The 24994-nt window shown below is 30.2% G+C and overlaps 10 protein-coding genes across 10 annotated transcripts; 6 read left to right on the top strand and 4 right to left on the bottom strand. All coding sequences in view use genetic code 12, as the record gives it.

The window, feature by feature from the left end:
* The first annotated feature begins 446 nt into the window (after positions 1-446).
* Positions 447-1712, top strand: VTI1 (v-SNARE protein). Its single transcript, XM_064881238.1, has 2 exons — positions 447-812; positions 881-1712. Exons 1-2 carry the CDS (start codon positions 719-721, stop codon positions 1453-1455), a joined length of 669 nt encoding a protein of 222 aa, XP_064739643.1. The 5' UTR covers positions 447-718; the 3' UTR covers positions 1456-1712.
* Positions 1696-2559, top strand: YAH1 (adrenodoxin). Its single transcript, XM_064881237.1, has one exon. It carries the CDS (start codon positions 1936-1938, stop codon positions 2470-2472), a length of 537 nt encoding a protein of 178 aa, XP_064739642.1. The 5' UTR covers positions 1696-1935; the 3' UTR covers positions 2473-2559.
* RJT21DRAFT_118970 (uncharacterized protein) lies at positions 2560-5287 on the bottom strand. Its single transcript, XM_064881236.1, has one exon. The coding sequence runs from the start codon at positions 4929-4931 to the stop codon at positions 2571-2573; it is 2361 nt and encodes a 786-aa protein (XP_064739641.1). The 5' UTR covers positions 4932-5287; the 3' UTR covers positions 2560-2570.
* Position 5288: 1 nt separating this feature from the next.
* RJT21DRAFT_118969 (uncharacterized protein) lies at positions 5289-5875 on the bottom strand. The gene has a single exon (XM_064881235.1). The coding sequence runs from the start codon at positions 5851-5853 to the stop codon at positions 5665-5667; it is 189 nt and encodes a 62-aa protein (XP_064739640.1). The 5' UTR covers positions 5854-5875; the 3' UTR covers positions 5289-5664.
* A 328-nt stretch (positions 5876-6203) lies between these two features.
* RJT21DRAFT_112831 (uncharacterized protein) lies at positions 6204-8996 on the top strand (the record flags this gene model as incomplete). Its single annotated transcript, XM_064880117.1, has 1 exon — positions 6204-8996. The coding sequence occupies one exon, from the start codon at positions 6204-6206 to the stop codon at positions 8994-8996; it is 2793 nt and encodes a 930-aa protein (XP_064739639.1).
* Positions 8997-9497: 501 nt separating this feature from the next.
* Positions 9498-9751, bottom strand: RJT21DRAFT_2261 (uncharacterized protein; the record flags this gene model as incomplete). The annotated part of the gene is made up of 2 exons (XM_064883807.1): positions 9498-9683; positions 9749-9751. The coding sequence occupies 2 exons, from the start codon at positions 9749-9751 to the stop codon at positions 9498-9500; spliced, it is 189 nt and encodes a 62-aa protein (XP_064739638.1).
* A 1525-nt stretch (positions 9752-11276) lies between these two features.
* FAA21 (medium-chain fatty acid-CoA ligase) lies at positions 11277-13463 on the top strand (the record flags this gene model as incomplete). Its single annotated transcript, XM_064885382.1, has 1 exon — positions 11277-13463. One exon carries the CDS (start codon positions 11277-11279, stop codon positions 13461-13463), a length of 2187 nt encoding a protein of 728 aa, XP_064739637.1.
* Positions 13464-13502: 39 nt separating this feature from the next.
* AIP2 (D-lactate dehydrogenase) lies at positions 13503-16376 on the bottom strand (the record flags this gene model as incomplete). The annotated part of the gene is made up of 2 exons (XM_064882980.1): positions 13503-14994; positions 16213-16376. The coding sequence occupies 2 exons, from the start codon at positions 16374-16376 to the stop codon at positions 13503-13505; spliced, it is 1656 nt and encodes a 551-aa protein (XP_064739636.1).
* Positions 16377-18544: 2168 nt separating this feature from the next.
* On the top strand, positions 18545-21368 carry PMC1 (calcium-transporting ATPase; the record flags this gene model as incomplete). The annotated part of the gene is made up of 1 exon (XM_064881234.1): positions 18545-21368. A coding segment is annotated over exon 1 (2678 nt), but the record flags the coding sequence as incomplete, so codon positions are not given.
* Positions 21369-23106: 1738 nt separating this feature from the next.
* Positions 23107-24654, top strand: RJT21DRAFT_125403 (uncharacterized protein; the record flags this gene model as incomplete). The annotated part of the gene is made up of 1 exon (XM_064882826.1): positions 23107-24654. The coding sequence occupies one exon, from the start codon at positions 23107-23109 to the stop codon at positions 24652-24654; it is 1548 nt and encodes a 515-aa protein (XP_064739634.1).
* Positions 24655-24994: the final 340 nt, after the last annotated feature.

Below are 24994 nucleotides of genomic sequence, written 5' to 3'. Positions count from 1 at the left end.
TTCCAAAGGAACGGCTCTTTTCAATTATGCTGCAGTGCCTTGCGATATGAAAAATTTCACTAAAACTTTCTGTGCGGCCCCATTTGAATTTTAGTCCACATATGGGGAAATGTACTTAATAAATCAGATAAGAGATATGTAGATCATGGCTTTTGTAATTAGTTCTCCTTTGCAACGTGCTTACAGAATACGTTGCATGATTTAATGGTAACTACATTATTCAAAATTATTCAAGAGTTCCAAATTAAGTTTTTAGGACTGTAGTCTTGTGACTGGAATATCTCTGCATTTTGTGTAAATGTAGACATGAAAGGTTCGGTGAAATAACTTTAATAAAATATTCTCCGTGCCAAGAAGAATTGTAAGGGCTCAGCGATAGTGGAGAAATATCTGTACACTAAGCAGTTTATTGAGAACTATCAATTGTTACTTCAGCTAACTCTGAGTATTATCGTTTAAAAAGTAGTAAATAGTCCAAATACCCCTACTTGGCAACAATAACTATTCCAAGTGATTAGTAGTAAAGTAAACAGGTTATATGTAAATGCAACTGACTGAACTTATATAATGCTCAGGTTTTGTATTGCGGCAGTGATCTTTTCCTCCTATAAAATTTGAATCATGCGAGAAAGGCAAATTATCCAGCCCTAATATCATTACAATTGGATATAGTTATACTACGTATTTACTTAATCTTTAAAGTAGAATATATATAAGAATGGCTGACTTATTTGCCAATTATGAATCGGATTTTAAATTCGCTTTACAAGAAGCGAAATCGAAATTAGATCAAATTTCAACTATACAAGGAGGTAAGTTTCAATTCATATCGTCACCTAGTTATACTTAACAATTAGTTACTAACATTAATTATTTATAGATGAAAGAAAGCTTTATTTAAAGGGTATTGAAAATGCCATTGAAGAAGGGTTGGAAATGATAGATCAAATGGCTATAGAAGTACAAAATTTACCTACCAATCAACGATCATCATATAATACCAAGATACGTCAATATAAATCACAAGTTGATGAAAGTAAATCTAGGTTAAATCAAATATTAGATAATGAAGATAAACGTGAATTATTTGGAGGTAGATATAGTGATAATGGTAATGGAGAATTTGGAGATTCTATACATGATCAACAACGTAAACAATTACTTAATAATAATTCATCATTAGAAAGGTCAAGTCAAAGATTAAAAGATAGTCAAAGAATCGCATTAGAGACGGAATCTGTAGGAGGAGATATTTTAAATAATTTACGAACTCAACGAGAACAAATTCAAGGATCAAGATTGACTCTTCTGACAGCCGATACTTATGTTGATAAATCTATTAAAACTTTAAAATCAATGAGTCGAAGATTGGTAGCTAATAAATTTATAAGTTATGCTATAATAGGTGTTTTAATAGTATTAATATTCTTAGTTCTAGCCAGTAAATTCTGGTAAGATGAATTCAGATTTAACTATAACTATAACAGTATTCAATTCTATAATAAACTTGCTTTCTACATTTTATATACGTCCTCCACTTTCAGACTCAATGTACTAATTACTACAAAAGTTTTATATATGTAGCTTTACCCCTAAATTTAACTGAATTTAACTGACACATTGTACTTTGGAGTTTGGTGCTTATTTCCTAATCGGACCGTAACTTTTAGTAATCGCCGTTTTTTCATTTATCGATTTCTTTTTTTTTTTTTGCCCGGCTCCATCACCAACAAAATAAAGCACAGTAACCAAGACAGAGTTAATAAATAAGAACAGTATTGATTTCAGATCATTTCAGTGTTATTCTGTATTTCCGTGTAAATAGTTCCATTTCAAGTATAGACTAATTTGACATTGTCGAATTAGTTTCATTATAGAATACTTGCCCTTAATTATATATTCATTATTTCATAAATTGTATTAGTACAAAATATCATGTTTGCACGAGGATTATTAAGATCAGCTACATTAGCTAGAACGATTATATCTCATCAAAGTAAGATTGGTATAAATTCCAGTAGTAGTAGTGTTATTAAAAATCACAAATTTATTCAAACTATTGGTTTACGAGGTTTTCAACAATCTCTGATCAATAATCATGGACATCTTCATAAACCAAAACCTGGTGAAGAACTTCATATAACATTTATTACAAAAGATGGTCAACAACATACTTATGAAGTTGCTGAAGGTGATAATATTCTTGATATTGCTCAAGCTCATAATTTAGATATGGAAGGTGCATGTGGAGGTTCATGTGCTTGTTCTACTTGTCATGTAATTGTTGATCCAGAATTTTATGATGAAATACCTGAACCAGATGATGATGAAAATGATATGTTGGATTTAGCATTTGGTTTAACTGAAACTTCCAGATTAGGTTGTCAAGTCCATATGACTAAAGAATTGGATGGAATTAGAGTTGCTTTACCTGCTATGACTCGTAATTTACAATCAAAAGATTTCAATTAGTTAATTAATATTAGACTTTTATTATTTATTCATATAATCAAAATTATGCCTGTAAATAGATACATGAAAAAAGAATATATATACAGTATATGTACAGCTTAGTAGAAAGAAGAATCATCACTATCTTGATCTGATAAATCACTATCATTGTCCATTTCATCAATTCGTTTATCTGAACAAACAGAAAATGTGAAATAATTCAGAGAATGTCGAGAATAGAATTGATCTTCTCGTCCAAGTACAGCAAACATAGCAGATAAATTAATGGAATTTCTTATTAATTCCAAAATCAAATCAGATACATTATGATGATTCAAAAGTGGATTTCCATATATATCTAACTCTACCAATTTTAATAGCTTAGTAGAATCTGATGAACCTAATGATTTTGCAGACAATTGATCAATTTTATTAGAGTATAATGATATTGACAGTATTTGAGGAGAAGAATTAGAATCAAACTTTATTCTGAACTGATTAATCTTATTTCTATTAACTTTCAATTGTTTAAGACTTTCAGGAAGTGTATACTCAAATGAAGTCAACTGATTGTTTGATAAATCAAGATATCGAATTTTCTTAAGTTCATCAAATGAATTTTCTTTAATGAAATTAATTTGATTGGAATGCAATTTTAAATATAATATTGATTTAGGTAATATGGATAGATCAAATTTAGTTAATGAATTTAATGATAAATCTAATACTTTTAATTTCAGATTTGGACCAAATGAAACTTGTTTAAATTGTTCTATTTTATTTCCCACAATACTTAATTCATGAATAGATGACAGAAAAGTTTTATCAATAATTCTTTCAATGTTATTTGAATCAAGATTTAATACTTTTAAATGAGGTGGTAATTTTATATGATGAATATCTTTAATTTCATTAGCATTTAAATATAATACTTCTAGATTCATAATTTCTCCTCGATCATTTTTATCTAATCTAATTACTTTAGATAAATAATTTTCAGTTAAATGTATTACATACAATCCTGAAGGTAATAAATGATGCTTTATAAGTTTAATATTATTACAACCAATTCCTAAATCCTTTAATTTCAATGGAAAATGTACATACTCAATAGAAGGTATTTGATTTACTTCTAATGATAAAGTCTCAATTGAATCTGGGAATTTTATATTAATTAAATTATTTTGAATATTAGTATTGGAAAGTTTCAAGTATTTAAGATTAGTAAATCGTAAGAAATTTGGTATAAACAGATTCCAATCAAGTTGATTATCAGCAAGATTTAATTTCTTTAATGTTGATGGTATTAATATAGGATCATTTATAAATGTTAGATCTTTAAGTTTATTGTTACTTAAATTTAATTCAGTTAATGTAGGAGGATATTTAATATCGTATATTAACGATGGACATGATTTAGTTAATTTTATATTCTCCACTTTAGATTCAAAGAATGATATATTTGGATTCATATATATTCCAGTCAAACCGATTCTTTTCAAATTAGAATTGGATTTTATGTATGATTCATTCAAATTGACTCTTTGGATTGGTAGATCTTCAATGATCAATTCTTCCAGATTAGGTAATGGAATACCATGTATGCTATCTGTTGTAATACCAACAAAGCTTGGTAAATTAGATAGTTCTAAAGTTTTTATACATTTATACAATTTCCAACTATCCAATTTTAACTCAATTGATCCAGCTAGTCGAAGATTTTCAAAGCTTTCAAGTGAAATTGATGATAATTGAAGTTTAAATTTAATTTTATTATTAACATCAATTTTTAAGTCAAATCCAGGTCTATATTCACCAGCAAAATTAACACTTATTTGACAATTATCTAACCATAATCTAGTTAAATGAATAAAATTTTGAATATTCAATGTATACTTCTGTTTGAAATTATAAATAATTAAGGAATGCAATTTAACCCGATTTGAAAAATCGTTTAAAATAGTGAACAATCGAATTGGGTCAATCTTATATTCTATATCTGGATCAAATTCAAGTTCTAAATTGAATTTATAATCGTATGCTCTGTTATAATTGTTTTCTGATAATTTTTTCAAATTCTCCTCTAAATCTACAAGATCTGTTAGTGTCCATATATAATAACTTATAGTGATAGATCGTTTATAATTAAAATTTAAATTCAATAATTCTTCAAAGTCAGTAAAAGTTTTCAAATAAACATATTGAGATTTATCTTCAAATATAGGAGTTAATTTATACATATGTAGATATGATAAATAATCGACTCTATTATTATATGTTAAGTTTGATGTGAGTATTTTATTTGATAAAGCATAACGTAAATTATTCAGAAAATGCAATAAATCATGATTTGTATATATGTTAATTATTTCAGAAATATCAACGTATTTGAGGATATTTTCTATAATATCAATTGGTAAGGATTTAAATGTTACTGGATTATTATGTTCGTTAGCAGTAGTATTATCATTTTGACTCATACTGTTAGTAGAAATTGGATTTAAATATGTGCGTGGGAATGATGGGTAATTGATGTGGTGGTAGAGGTGAGGCTGGTGGTATAAATTGTAAATTGTTGGTATTTTAACTGCTCATATTATTTGCAGTCGATATTATCAAATACCTGCCTAATAAAAGGTCAACTGATCAAATTGATAAAATGGCCTCGAGAATAAAGATTTAGTGCCACTAAAAGGGCTTATTCTCGCGCTACTAACTAAGAGGAATCATTGAATGAAGAAATCAATTGAAAATATCAATTAAAATGTTTACTGAGAAATGTGAAATGTGACATGTGAAATGTGGCATTAAATTACTCTCTATATATATAATAATATCATATATTTCTATGTTACTAATTTAGGTTATCTGTAGATAGTAATAATTAACTTTAAATTACTTATGATCTGTCAAATGTCGTGAATGGTGGAAAGGGTAATGTCGGTTCACAGATGTCGCAATCTATGACTCAATGAAGTATATGCAGAACATAACGTCTCTGAGACATATTATGAGTTATCCGATAAGGATAAGGAGCTATAAACAGAAAATAGTGCAAGGAGGTGGGGGGGAGAAGAGGGGTCTGTATTAATACCATAATCGTCTAATAGTATATAAGATTAATAGTAACAAAGACCTAGAACAAAATTTATTATAGTTAAGGAATGTTCTACTGATTCTTTCATATATATATAGTATAAACGATAAAGCATACTATGTTAAATACAAATACAAATACAGTACTAAATTGAACATGATCCATAATATGCAAAGGAAAGTGCAGGAGTCTGCGAACAAGGTGGAACGCGCAAGGGGTTTGATGGCCCAGATTGCAATTTTGTAGAGATTAGCCATGTGTAGACACACTCTTTTTGTTAGTGAGTATGTGTTGATTGTGCACATATTAATTACGGGCTAATGTACACAACTATAAATAAATAAATAAATAAATAAATATATATAACTATATACATATCTATAACCATTACTTCTTTATTGTTGTTAGTTAAATAACTACGATTTCAACTATAACTTCAACTACATTCCTACATTCTTAACTCCTGCATCTATTACGAGCTATCACTAAACATAACCACCGCACTTGCAAGCTTTTGGAGTGACATCTTTTGCGGGAGCTCTTTGTGTTACAGTAATCTTATCACCCTTTTCATACCCGTATAAACACCCTGCCAACAGTACTAAAAGTCAATTACAATTATATTATCAATTGAAATTACTTTTCTCATACTTCAATGAGTCAGTACAGTGAAATGCCTGTACCTACACCTAATGATCAAATCAAATTAACAAAACTTCATACTAATCCTAAAAAGGGTTACAAATTAGGTAGTGCTTCCGCCACTTGGAAAAAGATAAAGTCTGCTACTTCTAGTACATCTGAAACTCAAACTCCTTCATCTACGACTTCATCTACAAGTACAAATACAATCAATTCTAAGGAGGATGAATTAGATAGTAGTGATTATGATGAATCATCATCATCATCTTTTTCTTCTTCATTATCAACTCCACTCCTCGAATACGGGTCTCACGGTCAATTATTCTTGACTTATCCTGATGTCAAATTGATAGAAATATGGGATTGGAAACCTCGTGATCATAACACAACATCCTCATCATATTCATCTACTTCATCCTCAACAAATTCATCATCCATACCTAAACTCGATAGTGATACCCTTTTCCTTCACCATCAATTTAAAGTGGGTGCGAATACCTCTGCTAAAAAAGACGCGATTAAATTAGTAAAAGTTATTCATGAATCTACGTCATCAACTACTAATACTAATTATGATATTATTATTATATTAAAAAACTCGGTAGATAATAAATATTATCTTGAATTACATAAATTTAATCCATCATATACAAATGAATCAAGTTCTAAGAGTCAATCTTTCGAATTACCTTCAATTTTATCTCATCCAGTATCAATTAAAACATCAAATAAATTTATTATTATAGGGGATCAACTGGGATTACTTTTAGTTTATCGATATGATATTAATAATAATAAAATATTACCAGGAAATGTAGATTCAAATTTATTTACAATTCGAAAATCATCAAGTTTACCAATTCTTAGTAAATTAAATATTATTAATAAGTTCCCTGATGATGAAATTCTTCTTCAAACAAGTTGTAATTTGGATAAAACACCTATTTTTGATATAATTGATAATTGGTTAGTATATGCTCCATCAAGTTTTGAATATAAACATCTTTTGGCAGTAAATGCAGCTACATTACCTTCTCAAAAAGATAATAATTTAAGACTGGAAAATGAAAGATTTACTGATGGAAATGGTAATGATTTAACCAATAGAAATTTAGATCCGATAATTACAAATTATAATTATGATAGAAGTGATCATAATACATCAACTTCACCAGGATCATATTCTACATTATTTACTCCAGTTAAATTACCTGCTTCGGGTCCTTTATTAAATAAAGTTTTATCTAGTTTATCTAAAACTGCATTAGATGGATTATATAGATTTTCAGAAATGTCATCTTTAAAAGTTAAATCATTAATGAATCCACCTTCATCATCTACTGGTACTACTTCACCTATTTCTAATTCAGTTAATTCATCAACTATTGATTCCATTAGTTCATCAATTGGGAAATTATTATATTCAACTGCATCTACTACAGCAGCTACCTTACAAAAAACCATTATTAAAACAACAAGCGGAACTATAGTTAATGATAATCAACTTATTAAAATTGTTGATCTTGCTAATGATCGAGTATTGGGAATTATTAAACCTCCAGGTGGTGTATCAAATGTTTCATTATCTCCTTATGATTTACAATTAGTTCTGGTTAATTATCGTGGAGATTCCTTATATATGTGGGATCTTTATCGATTACCACTTGAAATGTCTCTTATAGGAAAATTTGAACGAGGTAAAACTTCAGCAATAATTGAAGAAATATTCTGGTTTATGCATCATGTTAAACCTCCTGGAAATGGAATTAATAAAGATGAAGCTATTTATGGAAATAATTTAGGATTTGGATGTATAAGTAAGAATTCAGGATCAGTTCATTGGTTTAATATTAATTATTTGAGTGGAACATTAAATAATAATCATAATTATCCAAATCGATTGGAAATGAAAAAAGTTCGTCGACTTCGAAAGAAGAAGATGAAAACAAGAATTGTTAATAAGATGTTGGGTGGATCACTTAAAGTGTCGGATGGTGATGTGACAAATAGTGAATCTACCAATCATACCTTTGATAACACATCTGGTACTACTAATACTACTACAACTACAACTACAACTACAACAGCAACAAATAATAATAGTAATAATATCAGTAACAATAATATTAGTACTAATAATCCTTCTACTAATAATAACAGTAAAAGTAGTAGTTCTAATAAGGGGCAATTTTTAGACTCTTGGATCTTATCCTCATTCAAAGCTAAAAAGTTTATTGGATTACCAAATGTTGCTAATGATGAGTCTGGCTACTTTATCAATCAGTTGGCAGTCATAACAAAAGATAATTGTCTAAAATTAATTTCTCCATTGAATGGAAGTCATTTATTTAAGTATGAATTACCATTAACATATGTAAATGAAAATGCAGTACCTCGAAGTTATTCGAATCCTGTATCTTCTGTTATAAATTCTGGTACTACATCAGGTACAATAAATCCATTATCACAAGCCGAAATTGAGACATGTGCTCCATTCTTAAATCTAGTTAATAACTCTAATGTGGAATTTGCTATCTATGACTTTGAATCTGATCAACATGATGGAGATGGATTTTATAATCATTTCCAAGAATTTGGTAATGATATACCTGTTAAAATTATATCATTCAATAATAGTAATAATAATAATAATAATAGTAGTAAATATACTACTTCTAGGACTGCATCTGGCAGTGCGTCAAGCGGTACAAATACTTTACCTATAAATGATAAGATTGATGAAAGTAATAATTCCTTATCTTTGTTGAATGGATTATATATTGATCCAGCAACTATTGATTCTTAGAATAGAATATGATTGTTTTATATAATGGTGTTGTTTAGAGTTTTGTTATTTTGATTGTAATTCTATATTTCTTTATGTATGTAGGTATGTATGTATGTATGTATTCATTTATTTATTAATTTAGTCAATTAGAAGTCTAGTAATTATTTAAAGCTCACTATAGCATGATATGTTTGTTTGTTTGTTTGTATATACAATATACACGTATTTATTTATGGAAATAAATTGACATAATAAGCCCAGATGAAGAAGATTTAGGAATGTCAGAATAACCATGATTAGGGATAATAATTGATAAATTGGTAGGACAGAGTAGGCCATTCTATATAGTACATGAGGAAGTGTGTTATAATTTGATATGATGATAGACGATATAATGAATTAAAAAAGGTGATAGACGTTACTGAACTGAATATGATTGTTGATTAAGAATATTGGGGATGAAAGGACGTAAGCGACATAAGCAATCTTTAACAATATATTAATTATATTAGCAGTAAATTAGAATATTAATCTAATTAATTCTAAAATACCACCTCCAACAACTAAAAATATTAATACAAATAACCAAGTTCTACTCACTGGTATTTGAACCTTTTCTTCAACATCTCTTGGTTTCCCTTGTTTACCTACATTCTTCTTAGCAAATTTGGAGTTAGCAACTCTTTGTTTTGGTGTTTGTAAAGCCTAAAATTATTGTTAGTAGTTAGTATATAAACAATACACTATATTAATTATATGATATAACTTACCATTATGAAATATTATTATTATTATTATTATTATTATGAATTATTTATATACGATAAATGTAATTATAAATATAAATTAATTAATGTTATTATATGAATTATGAGATCGATTTTACTATGATGTCGGATTTCTCAAAATGTTTGTAATTTGATTCGGGTAAACTGAACTGGCTAGTTTAGTGAATTAATAGTGATTCTTAAATTAAGGTGAACTTGAATAAAATTGCAAATTCGAAACGTTATAAATACACTTATTTATTGTATAACACGTCAAACGTCACAGTAAATCAAGACACCAAATTCATTAAAGTATGGTAAAAATTTCAATTATACGTATGTGGTCACAATGACGTATTAACTATTGATGTGTGGATGTTGAACTCGGGACCTGAAAAGAAGTTTACGTGTCTCCTTTAGAGTTCAGAGTTCCCTTTTTTGTTTTATCATTCACGTGCCGGGATTTGAATTATAAAAAAATGACAAAAATAGAATTAATTACTTATAAAATAGGTGTCACGTTATTATGGTCACGTGCGAATTATAATTACAAGGAATTAACGTTATCTTAACTCCATTCAATCTAATACTCCTTTTATCCAGCCAAGTATACTTTTTTAAATTTATCACTATTAATATAAGATAATTAATAAAATGAATCAAAAATAAAATTATATTCTTCGATTGGTGGAAGGGCTCATCTAACCCATATAATAACGTGGGGTATTCAAAATTATTATTTCAATCTTATTAAAATTTTTCCCTCGGCAAAAGTTCGGACCTGGCTCAGTAACTTTTAGGTTGTCTCATTGACCATTAGTTTTGACTACTAGTAACCGTGTCATAAGTTCCAGTTTAACTTTGACTAACACATCTCATGATATAAGCTTATTATTACTGAATAAAATAATTCTAAATAATATAAATTCTCGTATAGTTATTACATTAATGACAAGTGTATGATGTTTCAGTGGTTACAGTGTTTACATAAGCAATATTTTTGCATCACCCCCTCACTACTCCGAGCGCTTGGCCCGTCCTCATATGTACACACACTAAATTAAAAAGCATATTGTTTTAATGTTATCAGTACTTTTTACTGCCGAGTTCCATCCGTGCATACATACATAAATAAATTTACTAAGAAATCTATACTAACTAAAATTTTTATCTTGCCGGTTGAAAAAAAACTCGGTTTTATATCTTTTCAGCAGTTTAGTTCGTACATGAACATTTTCCCCCTCCTCGTCCCTCTCCACAAATCAAATAGTTAAAATCATAAAAACAATTTCCTATTATCTATCTTTTGCTTTCTTATATACAATTTAGTGATCTATATTTATATCCTAAATAACCGAGGTTGTTGACAGATTTATTTATAAATATCCTCTAGTTTCTTTGATTCAATATTTCATCTTCACTTTTCACTTTTAGTTTACCTCTTTGATTAGTTTTTTCACTTAACGTCTAATAAAAATATTTTTAGTACTTGCTTACTCCGAGATTTTGAAAATATATTCCGAAATTAATAATGCCTCCAATTGAATATCCTCTAATTAATGAAGATTCGGTTCATATAGAAAAACTCGTGAGACAATATTTACCTATTGCACCTGAAGAAGTTGCAAATGCTGTTGAAGTTCCAAATTCAAAAATTGATGGATTTTCTTCAGTATATAGAAATGCTTACAGTCCTGATAAGTTATTATCAAAACCTCATCCTTCCATAGATAGTTTATATAAAGCTTTTCATCATAGTGTCAATGTTAGACCAAATGGTCCTTGTTTTGGTTCAAGAAAGAAACTTTCAAATGGTAAATTTGGTCCTTATGTTTGGCAAGATTTTCAAACAATTAATAATAGAAAGACAAATTTAGGTTCAGGACTTTTCTTTATTTTACAAAATAATCCTTATCGTTCATCTACTGATCCTGAATTAGATCTTCTGTATAATCCTCTTAATCAAGATGTTCAATCTAAATTTATTGTTTCATTATTTTCTCATAATAGAGAAGAATGGGCAATTGCTGATTTAGCTTGTCAAAGTTATTCAATTACTAATACTGCATTATATGATAGTTTAGGTCCAGATACTTCAAGATATATTCTTAATTTAACTAAATCTCCTGTGATTATAGCTTCTAAGGATAAAATTGCTGGTTTAATTAAATTAAAGGAAGATTCTCCTGCTGAATTACAAAATTTAATTGCATTGGTTTCAATGGATCCAATTGATGAAGCTTTGGATGCAAATTTATATGTTCAAGCTCGTAATAATAAAATTTCTTTATTTGATTTCTTTCAAGTTGAAAAATTAGGAGCTGTTAATCCTTTACCTCATATTCCTCCATCTATTGATTCTATTTATACTGTTTCATTTACATCTGGTACAACTGGTGCTAATCCAAAAGGGGTAGTATTAGAACATAGACAAGGTGTTTCTGCTATTACATTTTGTTGTTCGAATTTAAGAGGTATTGAAGGTGGTGTATCATATGCTTTCTTACCTTTGGCTCATATTTATGAAAGAATGAACTTAGCCTTTGCTTTGTTTCAAGGTATATCTGTAGGATTTCCTCAACTGCCTTCACCATTAACATTAATTGATGATTGTAAGCAATTAAGACCTCATTATGTTGCTTTAGTTCCAAGAGTATATACCAAATTAGAAGCTGCCTTGAAATCTCAAACTGTAGATAATGATGAAAAACCATTATTGAAAAAATTGTTTAGTACAGCAATTAACAAAAAATTGGAATGGCAATCTGAAGCCGATGGATCTGAAGGTAAACATTTAGTTTATGATAAATTAATTGGTGTCCTTGCCAAGAAGATTGGTTTCGATAGAGTAGTATCAATGACTACTGGTTCAGCTCCAATTTCTCCAGAAACTCTTAAATTTTTAAAGGCTTCCTTGAACACTGGTATGTCTCAAGGTTATGGATTAACTGAATCATTTGCTGGTATTTGTACTTCTCAAAAGTATGAAGCTAACCCGGGATCTTGTGGTGCTATATCTATCACCACTGAAATGAAATTAAGAGAAATTCCAGAAATGAATTATCGGGCTACTGATGAAGGTGGACCTCGTGGAGAATTATTACTTCGTGGACCCCAAATTTTCACTCATTACTATAAAAATCCAGAAGAAACTGCTAAAGCAATCGATGCTGATGGTTGGTTTTACACTGGTGATGTAGCTAGAATCGATGCTACATGTGGTAATAGACTTTATATTATTGATAGAGTGAAGAATTTCTTCAAATTAGCTCAAGGTGAATATATCACTCCAGAAAAGATTGAAAATACTTACTTGTCTCAATTCCCATTTGTTCAACAATTATATGTTCATGGTGATTCATTGAAGACTTTCCTTGTTGGAATTGTTGGTTTAGATCCTGCTACCATTGATGGATATATTTCCAGAAGATTTAAAGATAAAATATCTACTAAAGCTGATATTTTGGATTTCTTTAAGAATCCAGATCATAAACGTCAATTATTAATAGATATGAATTCTAGTGTTAATGGATTATTACAAGGATTTGAAAGATTACATAATATTGAAGTTACTTTTGATCCTTTAAGAATTGAAGATAATGTGGTTACTCCTACTTTAAAAATTAGACGTCCAGTTGCTAGTAAATTTTTTAAAGAAGTTCATGATAATTTATATGATGAAGGATCTTTAATTAGAAAAGAAGAATCTAAATTATAATATAGATTATATGTATTTTACAATTATATATAGATTCTATTAAACATATTTATATGGATTTAAAATTCCATTTGGATCATAATGATGCTTAATATCTTTAATTAAAGCAATTTCAACTGGAGATTTAGAGTATTGAATGTAATTTTTCTTTTGAAATCCTAAACCATGTTCAGCAGAAATAGAACCTTTCTTTGATTGAATCCATTCATAAACAAATGGTTCTAATACTTTTTCAACTTCTTTAGAATATTTTCTAACTGCAACATTTAAATGTAAATTTCCATCTCCAATATGTCCATATCCTACAGCTTTAACTACAGGTTTAGAAATATCTTCAAAATCAACCAATCCTGCAGCCTCTAACTTTTCATTAGCAGCTTCAACTAATCCATATAAATCTTTTAATGGAATAGAAACATCATATTTATAAACTCCACCTTGCATTTGAGATGCTTCAGGGATATTTTCTCTCCAATTCCATAAGGATCTTAATTGAGTTTCATCTTGAGCAATGATTCCATCAAGAACAATTCCATTTTCCATAGCATTACCTAAGAAAGTTTCTAATTTTTCATCATCATGTTCTTTATTTGAACCAGATGTTTCAATTAAGATATAAAATGGATATGAATCACTTTCAATTGGGTGATCAAGTTTAAGATATTTAGAAACTAAGATTTGGGAAGTCTCATCCATAAATTCAAAAGCCGATAAGATTTCTGATAATTCCTTTCTAGCATCATTAAATACTTTTTGTACAGATTCATATGAATCAACTGCTAAAACTGCAACATTAACAGCCTGAGGACGAGCTGGACATAAAATGGAAACACCAGTGATAACTCCAAGTGATCCTTCACTTCCAATAAATAATTGTTTCAAATCATAACCTGTATTATCCTTTCTTAAAGAATCTAATGAATTAACAATGGTACCATCAGCTAAAACTACTTCTAAACCCAATACGGTTCCATGTAATGAACCATATCTTATTAATCTTAAACCACCTGCATTTGTAGCAACTACACCACCAACATGACATGAACCCTTAGCACCTAAATCTAATGGGAAAATATAACCCTGTTCAGCCAAGTATTGATCGGCAGTTTCTAAGATGACACCAGCATCACATTTAAAAATACCACTAACATTATCAAAAGATCTTATTTTATTTAAAGATGATAATGATAAAATAATTTCATCAAATACAGGTATTGAACCACCTACAAGACCAGTGTTACCACCTTGAGGTACAACAGCTAATTTATTACTATTACAATATTTCAATATTTCACTAACTTGTTCAGTTGTTTTAGGTTTTAATAATAATTTAGATTGTCCTCTATATTTTCTCATCCAATCTTCATTATAAAAGGCTAAATCATCTTCATTATTAGAAATAATTTGATTAGGTTCTAAGATCGATTGGAAATAGGCAAGATCTCCTTCATCTAATTTTTTATAAGCTTGATTACGTTGAACTTTATCAGCATAAGTTTCAGCAGTTAAAGGTACTGAACTTGAATAAGATCTTGTGGAGAAATTATTTTTGACTCCTATGAGACTGAGACTCCTATGACTACTACAAGTTAAAGATTTAGTAGTAGAGAGTATAGATCTTGATCTTCTACTTCTTTCAAGATATCTTCTCCCTATATTAAGGGAGAATTTTGAAAGACCACTTTTACTCATAGTTATATGGATTCCTATTTTGGTATAAGATATATTAATGTATTTGAAAGAGTTGAAAAATTATGTATTAAGCTTTTGATTGACTCACAGTCAGTCACGTGCTCATCTCTCCGAGGTCACGTGAAAATGTTTAAAATAAATACTACCTTATTCAATTATAACCTACAATATCAATAAATAAGGCCGATATCATATGATTAGGATGGTTCTCGAATAATAGAGCCAACAAGATATTTTTGGTATTTGAAATGGTAATTTACAACTATGTCTGAGGTTCATGTTTGGTTTATATCAGTATTTTAATAGTATGAAGTGTTAGTTAATGAATGAAGTATTGGGAGAAAGTATGCAATTTACCTAGTTTACAAGTATTAATTTTGTAATCTTTACTACAAATGTGGAGAACGTTGCATTTCAATTGAAGTACTCTAGACTATTCAAAGAAGAGTTATGAGAATTAATTTGACATTCTGCGGCAAATCCACTAAATTGGATGAATTTTGCTAGAACTCTGTCAATAATATATCAGCTGGTATGAAATAACAAAAAAAACACAGCCCTTTTTATGTGATGTAGTTATTAAACAACTTTCTGAAAGAAATTGCAAAAAAAGCACAAAATTTTAAGAAAATTAACTCAGATTAAATCCAAAACAGGCAATAGTTCTAATTATATAGAACAATTTGTATTACAGGAGATTAGATTGAATTTAATTTAAACCAACAATCGAAGGCTGTACAATAAATTATATTGCTTAAAATCCAACTTCGCCTCTTTTTATATATATAATGTCATCTTCTTGGCTAGATGCTTTACCGTACTGAGCAATAAGGTTGAAAGCTTTCATGCACCTTAGATGTCTTTTAGTTTTGGTTGGATGGAATTGAAGAGTAAATAGAAATGCATATGCTTAGTACTAATAAATCTTAATTACTCTAGTGTATAGAGAATGAAGAATGGAGAATGGAGAATTTAGCAATGAACATCTATATTGCCATGCAGTAGGTAGCCCTTCGAAGAGCATTGGCTTGGCAGGCGCGCAATTGTGGCAGATTACCTGATTGGGACTAGCAAAGAAAAGTATTGCGAGCTTGCAAAAATCGTATGTAGAAAATAAACGCAGAAAAGCCCTAAAACAGTAAAGTAATTACGATAGCAATGACTTCCAAAACTTTTCAGATGATCTAAACAACGTGGATATGAGCAGAGCATAGCAATCATTAATCCATTGAATAAACCATGGTTCAATCAGGTGAACATGTTACAACGGCAGGAATAGCGGTAGCGGAAGCCAAACTCCACGGCTCGTAAAAGGTACAAAGGCGCATAGTTGATAAAAGAGTTACAAAGCAAATAAGTGATTTGACTCGAACTTTGCAATCGGAACTTCTACTAGCTACTGTAATCGGTTAATGCCATTAAAAAGTAGTATTACTGTAGGAACGTGTGAACTTGATATCAATGACCAAATGCTTCAGTTTAGCTACATAAACTAAGAACTAATTAACTAATAAACAAATTATCTAACCTCAATAATGATTCAAGTATTGATAATTTGATTGACCTTATCGACCTTATTACAAATACAAGAATCAATCCATACTATTATACGGCTCATTGAATCCTCCACCCACTAAATATTTGACAAGACAATTAAACTAAGGCATAACAATTTAGACAAAATTTCATTCATAGTTAAGGTATCCTCATCTCCTGCACACATAACTACACAGCCTCTTTTTTTGTCGATTTTTCTTTTTTTCGAGGCAGCAATGGCTTAAAAAATTCACAAACGCATACGCAAAACCCAGTCAAACTTCTGATAGTGTAAAATGGCATAAAGAGTTCAAGGAGCGGAATACATCAAAGTAATAGATTCATTATCTGATGTAGGAACGTATAACCCGATATATAAAATCGTAAATTATTCTTAATATTCAGCACTATATTTATTTCAATATATATAAAGTGCGATCCCACTGGTTGTTAAATTTTTTGCATCATCGTATTACTTTACTATTTTGTACTGCATAAGCCATATAATCCACTGATATTATATAGATAAGATCTCGTTACTTTACTAGGGTCATTCTTACTTGAAAATTTCCTACTTAGCCAATTCCATCAATTCCTGAGCATAGCATTTTAATACTATTTAATTAATTGAATAATTAATTCGGTAATCATAGTTGCATCCACTAAAACGATTTTACCTGACTCAGCTGAGCCTGGACTAGACAAATAACTTAACTCTATTCACTACTGGCTGAGCCTCAATTTTATCTGACACCATCATCAAATATCAAATATCGAAATTTTTAATTATCAAATATCAAAATTTATAAAATTTGAAATAACTTAACATACTTTATTGACTTTATGATATAGCACTTTTGAAAATTTCACATATTAATTCAATATAAAACTAACAAACTTTCTCATTACATTTATCATAATAATTTAATATTAAAATATTGACAAATGAGTTCAAAATCTACTGATCAATCAGTAGTCCCAAGTTCTAATTTTTTAAGTCCAACTTCATTGAATCCAAATGATGATAATTCAGATACAGCTAGTGTTAACTCAACTACACCATTAAATGAAAATCCAGAAGATGATGATCATTATAATCATAATAATGAAACATTAGATCATGAAATTGCTTTAAATCATGAGGCAACCCTTCATAAATTAGCATCAAGATTAGGAACTTCAACTTCAAAATATGATATACCATTAATAACTCCAGAAGAATTAACAACTTTACATGATCCAAAATCTTTAAAAGCATTACATCAATTAGGTGGATTTGATAGAATAGTACATCTTTTAAGAACTGATATACGACATGGATTAGATGATCAAAATAATCATGATATTTCATCAAGAATTCATAATTTTGGAGCTAATAAATTACCTACAAAAGCTCAAAGATCATTTTTCAGATTATGTTTTGAAGCTTTAAAAGATAAAGTACTTATTCTTTTATCTATTGCAGCAGTTGTATCATTAGCTTTAGGTCTTTATGAAACTTTTGGTCAAGATACTGAATATGATGATGAAGGTAAACCTTTACCTAAAGTTGATTGGGTTGAAGGTGTAGCAATTTTAGTAGCTGTAGTAATTGTTGTAGTGGTAGGAGCTGCTAATGATTATCAAAAAGAACGTCAATTTGCTCGTTTAAATGCTAAGAAAGAGGATCGTGAATTAATAGTTATAAGAGATGGTCAACAAAAATTAATCTCAATTTATGATTTATTAGTTGGTGATATAATAGGTTTACAAACAGGTGATGTAATTCCTGCTGATGCAATTTTATTTCATGGTGAAGTTGAGTGTGATGAATCAGCATTAACTGGTGAATCAGATTCTATTATAAAATTCCCTGTTCATGAAGCCATGAGAATTTATGAAGAACATTTACCTACCAATGAAGATTTAGGTTCATCAATCATTAAATTCAGAGATCCTTATTTAATTTCAGGTGCTAAAGTATTGAGTGGTTTGGGTCATGCAGTTGTTACTGCTGTTGGTGTTCATTCTATCCATGGTAGAACTATGTTAAGTTTAAGACATGAAGCTGAAACTACTCCTTTACAAGAACGTTTAGATAATTTGGCTGAAGGTATTTCTAAATATGGTTTCTTGGCGGCATTATTATTATTTATAATTTTATTCATTAGATTCTGTGTTAGTATAACTGGTCATAGACAATTCTCAAGTTTATTACCAGCTGCTAAAGGTAAGAAATTCTTAGATATTTTAATTACAGCAATTACAATTGTTGTTGTTGCTGTACCTGAAGGTTTACCATTAGCAGTAACTTTAGCGTTAGCCTTTGCTACTACCAGAATGGCACAAAATGGTAATTTGGTTAGAGTATTAAAATCTTGTGAAACAATGGGAGGTGCAACTGCTATTTGTTCTGATAAAACAGGTACTTTAACTGAAAATAGAATGAGAATTGTTAAAGGATTCTTTGGTTTAGATTCTGATAATGAAACTCCACTTGAATTTGATGATACAGCTAGTAGTGTTGGACCATCATCAATCGATATAATCAATAAGATTGCAAATGATTTAAAAGTATTTGTTTGTACTAATATTACTTTAAATTCAACTGCTTTCGAAAATGGTGATTATGATCCAGTAAAAGCTGAGGCTGCAAAACAAAGACCAAAAACAAAAACCTTTTTGCAACAATTATTTACTTCAACTGAATCTCAACAAGCAGAAATTAAAATGGGTCAAGTATCTGAACCTTATTTAGGTAATAGAACTGAATCAGCTTTATTAATCTTAGCATCTCAAAAATTTAATTTATTTGCTAATAAGAATTTAGAACAACATCGTCAAGATAGTGAAGATGAAATTGCACAAGTTATTCCTTTTGAAAGTTCAAGAAAATGGGCTGGAGTTGTAATGAAGATAAATAACGGTTATAGATTATACATTAAAGGTGCTGCTGAAATCATTTTCAAAAATTGTGGTTATGAATATAATAGTAATGGTGAACTTATTTCATTAGATAGAAACTTACGTGATATAACTTTAAGTAAGATTGACGAATATGCAAATGATGCTTTAAGAGCTATCGCTTTGGGTCATCGTGATTTTGTTGGAATTCAAAGTTGGCCTCCTGCAGAACTTGCTAATGCTGAAAATCCCCAAGAAGCAGATGCAAATCTATTAATTAATGTTGCTTCTACAAGTTCTGCCACTACACCAAAATCATTAACTCTTGATGCATTAGTTGGTATTCAAGATCCTGTTAAGGAAGGTGTTGCCGAAGCTGTATTAAAATGTAAAACTGCCGGTGTAACTGTTAGAATGGTCACTGGTGATAATTTAATTACTGCCAAAGCTATTTCAAAAAGTTGTAATATCTTAACTCCTGATGATTTATCTAGTGAATATGCATTTATGGAAGGTCCAACATTCCGGAAATTATCTGTTGCTGAAAGAACTAGAATAGTTCCTGAATTAAAAGTTTTGGCTAGATCATCACCAGAAGATAAACGTATCTTAGTTGATACTTTAAGAAAATCTGGTGAAGTTGTCGCAGTTACTGGTGATGGTACCAATGATGCACCTGCTTTGAAATTAGCTGATGTTGGATTTTCAATGGGTATTGCAGGTACTGAAGTTGCCAGAGAAGCTTCTGATATTATTTTAATGACTGATGATTTTACTGATATTGTTCAAGCTATTAAATGGGGTAGAACTGTTGCAACATCCATTAAGAAATTTATTCAATTTCAATTGACAGTTAATATCACTGCATGTGTTCTTACTTTTGTTTCTGCTGTTGCATCATCTGATAATCAATCTGTTTTGACTGCAGTTCAATTATTATGGGTTAATTTGATTATGGATACTTTAGCAGCATTAGCATTAGCTACTGATAAGCCAGATGAGAGTTTATTGAATAGAAAACCTGCTGGAAGAAGAACTGCATTGATTTCAACTTCAATGTGGAAAATGATCTTAGGTCAAGCAGCTACCCAATTAACAATTACTTTTGTATTACATTTTGCAGGTCGTCAAATTTTCTACGGTAATACTGAAATATCTAGTCATCAAAGTAAACAATTAGATGCTATGACATTTAATACTTTTGTTTGGTTACAATTTTGGAAATTATTTGTTACTAGAAAATTAGATGAAGCTGATGAAGTTACTACTGTTAGAGGTAGACTTACTAGAGAAAATTTGGATTTTTTCCAAAATTTAACTAGAAATTGGTATTTCATTACTATTACTACTCTTATTGGAGCTTGTCAAGTTCTAATTATGTTTGTTGGAGGAGCATCTTTCAGTATTGTTAGACAAACTGGCGGACAATGGGCTACTGCTATTATTGGTGGATTCTTGAGTATTCCAGCTGGTTTAATAATTAGAAGTATTCCAAATTGGTGGGTGGAAAGAATCTTCCCAACCAGATTATTTAATACTTTTATATATTATGCTGGATTTAATTTTTTAAGCTCAAAGAAGAGAGAAAACCGTAATAATGATGTTGAAAAAAATGGACAAGTTGTTGAAGATGAATCTTATTCAGAAAAAGGAAATAATAATTAAATTTTATATAGAAATAATAGTTAAAATTTTATATAATTAGACGGACTGATATATTAATATAATACATATATTTATTGCATTTGAAGCGCGGTAATTTGTGCAGATCAAAATTTTGCAGCTTTCCTTGAGTACAGAAAAATTGATAAACATGCGATTAAATAAAATCAATGTAAACTTTTAAAGTCATAGATTAAATAACTAGAGCACTATTATACATAATGTATATAAGGATATCATTAAAAGTTCCAATAAATTTTAAAAACTCACTATTTGGTCTAGAATGCACAGGTACAAGTCTTACAAAAGCTCTCATTGGCTCAGTAAAATTCAAAATGATTTTAATGAAATCATTATTAAACTACCTTATAGTAAAGAGCCCTCAGCAGTTAGAACAACCAACAGAACCTTAAAATTTATTGAAGTCTTTGCTAATACCGAATTTCCAAGAAATATATCAAGCGGATGAAATTACAAAAGAATTAAAATAAACAAGAAATTTTATTCAGAAGATTCCACCGATCCTCATGCATCGCTTGAAGCTGAAACGCTCATTGACTCTCGTGGTTAAAATTATTAACTTATGGAGAAAGAATTATACAAAAAAGAAACAACCAAAGTAGATCATTCTTATGGGTATTACAAGTTAGACATTAATGCATGATGGTAAACACAAGCCGTGACATTAGGCCATTTCCAAATGTAATTTAAAGACCATCAGGTAACTTTAGTGATTTATTTACTTTTCACGAATTCCAGATGTTTTCAGAATCTAGAATAATAGAGGTATTGGGTTTGGTATATCCTGGTTTTTATTTAGGGTCATTATGACAATAGTATTATGTTTTGCTAAATAAAATTTACTAATAAAGAGTTTCTTAATATAGAAGTTTTTTATAGAATTTGTTTATAGTTCAAGTAGATAAACATTTTTCCCTTTTCGTAATAGAGGTGATTCCTATTAACTCCAAGAAAGCTTGTTCACATATTATGCAAATTATATTTCAGCTTTTAAAAAAGTTGAATTGAATCTTGAAGAGAAACACCAAATGAATAGGATGAGATGTGTGGTGATTAAAAATAAATTAATTCATTAAACTTTTGTAAGGAGAATCTACGAAATGAATGACCAAAGGAAGACCAATTTAAAATACAGCTATAGCAAAATGGTAGGATTTGCCAAGATATGACAGCTTACTCAATCTGGTTAGTTGAACCAGCTTTTCTTGGTACTCTGATGTGCATTTTAAGGGGTAAGTTATACGGCTAAAGAATACTTTATGAAAAGGACCTTAATTCAGATATTAAAAACTCCCCAATATGACATAAACCTTGGGATTCGTATCCTTGGATTCACTCAGGCTTGCCCCTTTAACATTGCTGAAGTAAGAGATCTAATACAAATATAATGAAAGACCCATTTTACTTTAATAACTTATACTCTAGAATAGAGTTACCCAGCATTTATCAAAGTTTATATTGAGAAAAAAGATTCCAGTTTTAGAAACTATTCTGCTATTTTAGAAATTGAATGCATATAAAACCAAAAAATTAAGTTGCAAATCAAGGCACTCCATTGCGAAAAATAAAGTTATCAACTCCATAATTTTAAAGTTGGAATGGATCCACTTTTAAGAATGTAAACATGACTCTGTAAATTCAGCTAGGATACTTCATATAGCCTCACATTTTAACTCAGTATTAAGCTTTTGAATCTTAAAACACAATCTAATTATAGAATTCTCTTAAGCCTTTCGCTTGATTATACATGAGAAATATTCCAAAATGAATGCTATTTATATGGCTTTCAATGCCTCAAATGTTGCAAACTTTCAGAATTACTTACCACGGCAAAATTAATTCGAACAGCATGTTCTCAGCTTTAATTTTATTTCTTTCGTTCTTTTCATGGGCTCTGGCTGCAGGTCTACTCACCGCTAATGCTAAATTATATGCAAAGGGGGCAGCCGCTGCTGCTCCTGAAGTGCTACTCGGATATCTCACGGTGAACAATACAGCTTACTTGGGAGCCAGTGCAACCTCCACCAACACCTTCAATATAGATAATGAAACCGCACTCCTTACTGGAAACGATGGTAGATTCTGTGTTGTTCTGACAACCAATTTCTTCACTTTTGCTACAGCTGCTGGTACAGCACAATTTTCAATTGTGCAAGCAGCAGGAGATCGTTTGCAAGTTACTTACAAAGGAGGTAATATTTATTTATGTAATTCAACTACATTAGGAGGACAAGTCCTTTCTACTGTTACTAATACAGCAACTCCCGATTTATGTCAAATTGTCACCTTGTACTTTGCTGCTGGATCTACTCTTGTTCCTCCTCCTCCACCACCACCTCCTCCACCACCTCCACCACCTCCTCCTACAGATCCTACTACAGATCCTACTGATCCAACAGATCCTACTGATCCTACAGATCCTACTGATCCTACAGATCCTACAAATCCTACTGATCCTACTGATCCTACAGATCCTACAGATCCTACTGATCCTACAGATCCTACTGATCCTACAGATCCAACTGAACCTACAGATCCAACTGAACCTACTGATCCTACTGAGCCTACCGGCGAGGAAACTGGTAGTGAACCTACCGACGAACCAGAACCTTCCTTGGCTTCTCTTTTCGCTGTAGATGAAGATGGAAGCAAGATAGCATTGAGAACCATTGAGATTTTGGAAAAAGCAAATGATACTGCTGATGACATTGCCAAACGTGACAATAGAAAAGCTATTGCCGGACTTACTTATTTGGTAGCAGATACTGCAGATGCTTCTGGGTTCTACATCAAAGATGGCAAGCTTTACAATGCTGATGGTCTCGAAGCTGTTAATGAAGATTCCAAATTTATTTCATTTGCATCCGAAGGAGGATTGACAGGATTTGAGCTTTCAGATAGTGGAGATATATCTTACACTGGAGAAGGTTCATTCTATTACTGTTACTTAGATGGAGGTGATGATACTTTCAGAGCAATTTCTCTTGAAGATATCGGATCTTGTAATGTTACTTCACTTGTATTAGAAGATAGTAGCGAAGAAGAAGATTCTTCTACCACGATCACTACTGTTCTTCTCTTCACTGAAACTAGTACCATTACCGAATGTCCAGAGTCAGTGACCGATTGTCCAGACTTTTTAATAATCGTCCATACTGTGACTACAACATACTGTCCAGACACGGAACATGGTCCATATACAATCACTTTATATGCAGCAGTAGAGACTGGAGAAGAAACTGAAACATTTACAACGACAATTTGCGAAACAGTATGTGAAACTTCTTCCATCCAACCTGATTCCCAGGCAACAGAAATCCCTATTTTTAATGGAGCCGCCACTTTAACTAGTGGGGTTGGTTTAGCTATTGCAGCAGGTATCGTATTTTTACTTTGATTCGTACTTGATTTTGATTAGTACTTTATTTTGATTATTAAATACATTGATATTAAAAGGGACCTTTTTTCTTCTATAATTGCTTATTATTATTATTCTGATTCAATGCAATTTTCGACTTGCTAGTCATAATTTTCAATATAATATACTCTATAATTTGTTTCTGTAACTTAATGATTTCCAACATAAAAGTTTTTTTTAAAAAAAATTATTCAAAATCTTGTTTCAAATGTAGACAATAACTATTATTAATCTCTGTTATGTTAAAGGGAGTATTAATCACAAGCAAGGCTCGACCAGTGGTCATGGTATAATTTTATTAGTTGTTCCACATTTGATA

This window comes from Scheffersomyces amazonensis (assembly GCF_036850825.1).
Source record: "Scheffersomyces amazonensis strain UFMG-HMD-26.3 chromosome Unknown RJT21scaffold_2, whole genome shotgun sequence".
Lineage (NCBI taxonomy): Eukaryota > Fungi > Ascomycota > Pichiomycetes > Serinales > Debaryomycetaceae > Scheffersomyces > Scheffersomyces amazonensis.
The sequence above is the reverse complement of the archived record's forward strand: the minus strand, read 5'-3'. Positions and strand labels throughout refer to the sequence as shown.